The sequence below is a fragment of the Henckelia pumila genome, chromosome 3 (assembly GCF_033568475.1).
Source record: "Henckelia pumila isolate YLH828 chromosome 3, ASM3356847v2, whole genome shotgun sequence".
NCBI lineage: Eukaryota > Viridiplantae > Streptophyta > Magnoliopsida > Lamiales > Gesneriaceae > Henckelia > Henckelia pumila.
This window is the reverse complement of record NC_133122.1, coordinates 195,312,192-195,320,027: the sequence shown is the minus strand read 5'-3', so window position 1 is coordinate 195,320,027 and position 7,836 is coordinate 195,312,192. Positions and strand designations below refer to the sequence as shown.

The 7,836-nt window shown below is 36.6% G+C and overlaps 1 protein-coding gene across 1 annotated transcript; it reads left to right on the top strand.

Moving 5' to 3' along the window:
- The first annotated feature begins 1,860 nt into the window (after window positions 1-1,860).
- On the top strand, window positions 1,861-5,760 carry LOC140890907 (subtilisin-like protease SBT5.4). The gene is made up of 11 exons (XM_073299062.1): window positions 1,861-2,103; window positions 2,242-2,351; window positions 2,431-2,528; window positions 2,617-2,781; window positions 2,920-3,031; window positions 3,426-3,960; window positions 4,029-4,123; window positions 4,214-4,459; window positions 4,544-4,658; window positions 4,757-4,970; window positions 5,077-5,760. Exons 1-11 carry the CDS (start codon window positions 2,017-2,019, stop codon window positions 5,613-5,615), a joined length of 2,316 nt encoding a protein of 771 aa, XP_073155163.1. The 5' UTR covers window positions 1,861-2,016; the 3' UTR covers window positions 5,616-5,760.
- Window positions 5,761-7,836: the final 2,076 nt, after the last annotated feature.

Sequence of the window (7,836 nt, the reverse complement as noted above, 5' to 3'; positions counted from 1 at the left end):
AGCTAGGGATGTAAATGAACAAGTCGCTCATGAACAATTAGAAATTTAATTCGATAAAAGTTCGTTTGAGCTCGTTCAACGAGGTTCGTCAGTAGCCTCATGAGTCAGCTCTTAGACAAATAATAATAATTTTGATATTTGATTTATAAATTTTACACTATTATATTTTTATTTAAATATAAATTTATTTTTTAATGAATAATTAAATATATAATATATTTATTAAGTTTGTTTAGGCTTGATATCGAATAAACTCGCGAACCATGAATATATTTGTTAAATAAAGCTCGATTTTGACTCGATTATAAACGAGTCAAGCTCAAACATTCAAGAGTCCGGCTCGATTACATCCCTATCTCTGTATATTCATATGCTATGTATTTATCAAGTCCTTGCTGAAAATGTTTTTGACGGTAAGTCATTGCAGAAAATTACTTCTAAACATAAGAAGAGAAAGATATGTGTAGGTTTGGATTTATTTTCGGTGCTTTGAAAGTTTGTAATTCAGATTATGAGCCCGTTTGGATTCTGTAGCGATTTTTTAAAATAAGTGCTTTTTTAAACTATAAATTTTGGCTTCTGAAAAAGCTCTTTTTTGACTTAAAAAAGTGCTTTTTAAGCACTTATTTGATCATCTAAACACCTTATCAGCTAAAAAAACACTTTTTTTTAAAAAATATTTTTTTTGCCTGACTTTTCATACCAAACGGGGCCTATATGTAAGTGTATTTCAAAATGAAATGATAATAAAATTCTATCATAGTGATCAAATCACGTGATCGTTTCCCCTTATAATTTAATTCTCAACATTATCTATATAGTTAAATTTGTAAAAGATCTTGTATTACATAATAATTAATTTAATATAGTAAAATTTTGTTTTTTAGGAGTGATAAATTAAAATTTAAAATAATGATGATAATATCGAGAAATGTAAAAACAATTTAATTTGGAAAATGATGTGAAAACGCGATTGTAGTGTTATTTTGCGTTTTTTTAGAAATAAAATAAAATAAAGGGTAATTCGGAAAATAATTACCAATTTTATATTTGACTTTTTTAGTAATAAAACTTTAGATTAATGATAAAAACAAGTTGTAGATTCACATTTTTGAAGAAAAAGAGAAATAAATCTTTTTAATATTTTAGAAATCAATTTAACCAAATCGGTTAACTTTGCCTTTTTGAAACCAAATCAATCAAAAAAGATAAATACACAATTTAAACGAACTCTGAATTTTACCCTTTATACTTAAGTCTGAGAGACAATGAATGAATAACATGCAAGAATGTTAATATATACCGTGTTCCCCTTTAATTTGACTTTCTCCCCCGATGATTAAAAGCTAAGGACTTTAATTAATTGCCAAAAAGAGAATTAAGGAATGTGAATAATAAATAATGTTCATGTATTTTCAAATGAATCAGTTGTTAGTGATAAATGATAATAATAATTCAAGAGAAAAGTGAATCAGTTCAGAGTAATAATAATTCAAGATTCATTTTCTCTTCTATTTTTGTGGGTATCTTTAATGCACAAGTACATGAATTTAGTTTAGCTTGTAACTCCGGAGGGGAATTGTACGTTCATGAATCAATGTTTAACTAAGATCAGAAGCAACCCATTCAAGAAAATTAAAGGTTCATGCATTACATAATTACCAAGAACCTTAATCCCTACAAATTCTGAATGCATTTAAAGATGACCCATTTCAAGAAAATCGGGAGTCACTCGCCAAATCTCTTCTGTTTAGATATTCTTGGTTTATGATATACATATATCTATCTACAAATTTGTTTAGATATTCTTGGGATAAAAGATTTTCTTTGATTTGTCAATTTAAAAACAAAAGGTTTTGGAAGCATTATTTGGGATGGATTTCATTCGATTATAATGCATGTTGTGTGCTGCGGCTTTTCTTTCCAAAAAATATACTACACTTGTGCTTGAGTGTTGAAACAAACACAATAGTATAAAGTGGTATCACTACCACAGGCTTTAGTGACAAAAGCACAATGTTATTGGTCAAGTTTTCGTATAATTTTCTTGCACTGTTAATTCTTTTTGCTGTGTTTCAAGAACCAGCTTTAGCCATCAAAAAGGTGTGCATTGTCCTGCTTTTGTAATTGATGATATTCAGTTTTGTTTTGTTTTGTTTTTTTTTTTCAATAATAAAAAACTTGCATGTGTTTTTTTATGGGATGTGTGTGTATATATAACATTCTTGATGTTTGAAGCAGTCTTATATAGTGTATTTGGGTGAACACTCCCATGGTTCGGATGCAACGGCAGCTGATCTTCATCGGGTAGTCGATTCCCACCATGAGTTGCTTGCCTCCTTCTTGGGAAGGTATTGATTTAGCTAGCCATGGTAAAATCTGCTTTGATCATTATATGGTCTAGTTAAAATTTCGTGTCATTTCCTGCAGTAAGGAGAAGGCAAAGGATGCGATATTTTACTCGTACAAGCGACACATAAATGGATTTGCCGCGGTTCTTGAAGAGGAAGAGGCTGCAGAGATTGCAAGTAAGGAGCATATATATATACTGCTTCATGCATTATCTGATTCTCTTGCTTTTGTATGCTAAAAGGCTCGTTTTTGCATTCGATATAGAGCATCCGGACGTGGCCTCTGTTTTCCCAAATCATGGTAGAAAACTGCACACAACACATTCATGGGAGTTTCTTATGCTTGAAAGAAATGGTGTGATTCATCCATCTTCATTGTGGAGGAAAGCTAGATTCGGCGAAGATACCATCATCGCAAATCTTGATACTGGTAAAGCACAGGTTTAATATTTTTTTTGTGATAACATTTTTATCTTTTTTGAATTGAAAACCTCTTTTTTCAAATCCTGCATTGTGCTTTTGGTTTAAAGTTGAGCAACAAATGAATGGTATTTCGTGGCTTTGTTAGGTGTTTGGCCCGAATCAATGAGCTTTAGCGACAAAGGGATTGATGGCCCCATTCCATCAAAGTGGAAAGGAATCTGTCAGTTTGATGGCAATGATAAATCCCTTTGCAATAGGTACTCTCTCTCTTTTATTTATTTGATTTCTCTATTTTGATAGATGAACATGAGGATAATAGCTAGTACTACAACTGCACCATTTCAAAGTGCTGCTTTATATCAAATTTCTCAACATATGAATGCATTTTATTTTGCAAAAGTGCTCTTTCTTTTAATTTCCAATTGCACCAGATGTGTCAGCAAATGACTTTTGTTCCATCTATGTTCTATGTCTTGTTTGTGTCACATTGTTGAATTTGAGGTACATAACTCACTCCAAGCTTGATACTATTTGTATGTGATCCACTTTGACAAGTTAATTTTAATGAATATCAATGGCATACCCGTATATTCTTGAATAACGTGGCATGAAACTAATTTCATTAGCAAATAAATCCTCGGTGCCACACAGGAAACTAATTGGATCAAGATTCTTCAACAAAGGGTATGGTGCCTACGTTGGACACCTCAACTCTAGTTACGATTCGGCGCGTGATAATGATGGCCATGGCAGCCATACACTGTCCACTGCTGCAGGAAACTTTGTCCCAGGGGCTAGTGTATTCGGTGTAGGAAACGGAACAGCGAAAGGGGGTTCCCCGAGAGCTCGGGTGGCGGCTTATAAAGTGTGCTGGCCTCCAGTCAACGGCAGCGAATGCTTCGATTCTGATATTATGAAAGCATTTGACATGGCGATACACGACGGTGTAAATGTACTTTCGGTGTCTCTAGGTGGAGAGCCTATTAACTATTTCGATGATGGCCTCGCCATCGCGGCTTTCCATGCTGTGAAGAATGGAGTTGTAGTCATAGCCTCAGCTGGAAACTCGGGACCCGACCCCGGATCTGTGTCGAATGTCGCACCATGGATGATAACTGTAGGAGCCAGCACTCTTGATAGACAGTTCCAGGCTAATGTTAAACTGCAAAATGGCTTGATTCTTGAGGTTAGTTTGTCTTGCAAAATTTAAACGATTCTCAATATTTTTTCTCACTTACATGTATGTGAAATCAGGGAATGAGCCTCTCGAGACCATTACCAGATGACAAGTTTTATCCACTGATTAGCGCTGCAAAGGCTAAAGCAGCAAATGCTTCTGCTGAAGATGCGTAAGAATCTCTTTCTGATGAATCTTTCGCGAAGTCAAGTAAAGTTAGCATCTCAAAAACAAACATTGTTTGGTTGTTTTTTCACCCCAGGATCCTATGCAAGCCAGGAACTTTGGACTCTAAGAAGGTGAAGGACAAAATACTCGTGTGCCTAAGGGGCGAAAACGCGAGGGTGGACAAGGGCGAGCAGGCCCTTCTTGCTGGCGCGGCTGGAATGATTCTCTGTAACGACAAGTTGAGTGGCAACGAGTTGATATCAGATCCGCACGTTCTTCCAGCAACTCATATAAATTACACCGATGGCGTAGCTGTATTTTCCTATGTCAACACTAGCCAGTAAGCCTATGTTCTCACTAGCAAAAAGTAGCTGCTTTGTTCCATGTTTTTCGCGTTTCTTTTCATATTTTTTGAACTCAACAGCAATCCGTTGGGACTCATTACTCCTCCGAAGGCCGAACTAAACAAAAAACCGGCTCCATTTATGGCTGCTTTCTCCTCCAGGGGGCCTAATACTGTCACCCCAGAAATTCTCAAGGTTTTCTCAAAAACTTGCCAAGTTTCCTTTCCCCTGTTGTAGTAGTTTCTTTTCCCTTGTTCAATTTTTTACTTGATCATGAAATATTTGGTTTCCAGCCCGATATTACAGCTCCAGGAGTAAACATCATAGCAGCTTACAGCGAAGGAGTAAGCCCCACAGACCTCTTGTTCGATAAACGCACGACACCGTATAATACAGAATCCGGCACATCCATGTCCTGTCCTCATGTTGCTGGTGTCGTTGGCCTGCTCAAGACCCTCCATCCCGCGTGGAGCCCCGCTGCCATTCGATCAGCAATCATGACAACAGGTACTGACTCAAAATTTTGTTATCCAAACTACTCACATTTCTTGCAACAATGCCCTCAAATTTAACTCCATTTTCAATGAACAAAAAAAAAAAAATACTGAAACAGCAAGAACCAGAGACAACACCATCAATCCAATGATGGATGCGGATTACAGCAAAGCAACTCCTTTCGCATACGGGTCTGGTCACATCCGCCCCAACCGTGCCATGGACCCTGGACTCGTCTACGACTTAACCGTTAACGACTATCTGGACTTCCTTTGCGGTAGCGGCTATAACCAAACCATGCTGCGATTTTTCTCCGGGGGAAAACACAAGTGTCCACACAAATACAGCCTCGCAAACTTCAACTATCCCTCCATTTCAGTAACAAATCTCTTGTCGGGATCGATAACGGTGACGCGAAAACTGAAAAACGTTGGCCTGCCGGGGATTTACGCCGCCAGGGTGCGTCAGCCGCGTGGATATTCGGTCACAGTTGAACCCAAGATTCTGAAATATGAGTCCTTTGGAGAGGAGAAGAGTTTTATGGTGCACATAGTTGCAAGAAACCCCACAGATGTTTACGAGTTTGGAGAGTTGTTATGGTCAGATGGTAAGCATTATGTGAGGAGTCCAATTGTGGTTATCAGCACCGGTGATTAGTGAATACAGAGCAACTTTTAACTGCCTGGACATAAATAAATGTTTAGTACTATCCAAACATAGGTTGTTTTGGTTATTTTTCTTCATTGGTAGGTTGATTATATGGGACTAATTTTAGTTTCTAATGAAAAAAATTGTTCCTATTCATCTCATTGTCTTCCCGAATCACCTATCACCTATGTTGCATGGATACGGGTATCGTATCGGATACGATACAAACTTGGATATTATATATATATATATATATATATATATATATATATATATATATATATATATATAAACGTAACAACATTTTTATTTGATTGAGACCGAAGTTATCAAATTTCGAATGTTTAGCTTTATTAAAATCAACAAGTGTTATACTTTTTATGGGCAAGTTCAAACTTCAGTCATCATGATTCAATATCTAATTAGCTACTGAAGTGGTCATATGACCTATTTAACTTTCTTTTTTTGTTATATTTATCGATTTCTGATCGACGGTTTTTTGTAGTGATATTATATGTTTATGCATTGAGTTTAATTTATTTTTCAGCTAACAATTTTAAAACAATAACATATGTTATTGTTGGTAAATTAAAATAATAATCTTGTAAGAATCTCGTGATATAAGGGATTAATTGTGCAGTTGATATAAATCCCATCATATATGGGATTATATTCACTTTCCTTCTTAGTTCCCTCCTCGTCTCTTTAAGTAATGATGTATTGTATGATGTAAAAGTAGAGAATAAAAAAGAAAGATTATTCCCCTTTCTCTCCTTTGTAAACTTACATGGTATCAGTAGGGTTCGAGAATGGACTATAAAGCCGCAATGGTGGGTTCCTCAACCACCGGCAGTGGTGGCTCTTCCTCTACCACCGGCAGCGGTCCTTCTGTGAAAGGGACCTCTACTCCCAGTACTCCCTTCATAGAACAAAACCTTCAGATTACAATTCACAAGTTGAATGGTACCAATTACCTTGAATGGTCTCAATCCGTCCGGTTGGTTATTGACGGCAAAGGTAAACTTGGATATCTGACGGGTGAAAATAAACAGCCCTCTTTTGATGATGCTTGCTACTCGCAATGGCGCTCCGAGAACTCCATGGTCACCGCCTGGTTGATCAACTCCATGGACCCAGCTATAGGCAAACCCTTCCTCTTTCTTCCTACGGCCAAAGATGTATGGGATGCTAATATTTTGCAACATGGATTGGTCCTTGATAGGCATGCCCTGAAGACTTGTTTCAGTTCTATTTCTGTTCCTAGCGATCATGATATTTTCTTGTTGCATTATTGATTAGGACATCCAAATTTTCAGTATTTAAAGACCATGTTTCCAAAATACTTTCTGAATAAAAATTCTTCTTTTTTGTGTGAGTTTTGTCAGTTGGCTAAACATCGACGTTCTGTTTTTTCTTCCAATCCATATACACCCTCACACCCATTCACTTTAATTCACAGTGATGTTTGGGGTCCTGCAAAAATTGCTACATTGTCTGGGAAACGTGAAAGAGTGGGTGCCCGGTGAGCCAACTTGTGGCTAAGGGCTTTTATTACTCTATGTATAAACAATCTTTTGTTTAATATAATTTACACTTTTATAATGGCATTTACTTTATCTTTTATCATATTATTATGTTGTGACATACTATAAGATGTTTAGATGAAGACCTTGAATATACTATAGTGTATGTAAGATGTGGTGGCACATGGGGATGACTATCATGAAACACATCTTATAGTCACTGTATATTCTAAATAGTTCCTAGTCGATTGAGCCGTCCGTTAATAAGGATAAGGATCGCTCGAGATTGAGACTAGCATTTGCGATGCCGAGTACCACGTTTCATTGGTATGAAACATAGAGATGTTCAAAGCATGCAAATGGATATTCATACGATGAATGATCGAACTACCCTATCCGGACTTTCCAAGTGGTTATCACTTATCGAGTGGATAAAGTTCGCGGTTTTGGTTGTACACCATTAGTCCTTACTACTTGAAACATCATTGAGACTCTATATGCTAGTACTGTACTTTGACTCGTTTACCGACTCTATTGCGGTCATCAGGTGTCGGGATTGGGTACAGTTACGACACATATAGGAGTCGATGCTTTGTTGTCAAGGATTCACCACATACTTGCTAGTGTGGATATCCTATGCAATCTGAGGAGATATTAGTTTGACGAATCTCTGACCAGAGTACATGATGTGTTTTAAGAAATGGTTT

Bases quoted from the DNA above. Each gene is read 5' to 3' on its own strand.
- LOC140890907 (XM_073299062.1), top strand. From the start codon at position 2,017: ATGTTATTGGTCAAGTTTTCGTATAATTTTCTTGCACTGTTAATTCTT. The intron at 2,529-2,616 runs GTAAGGAGCATA...CATTCGATATAG, and splicing joins AGAGGCTGCAGAGATTGCAA to AGCATCCGGACGTGGCCTCT. The intron at 2,782-2,919 runs GTAAAGCACAGG...TGGCTTTGTTAG, and splicing joins CATCGCAAATCTTGATACTG to GTGTTTGGCCCGAATCAATG.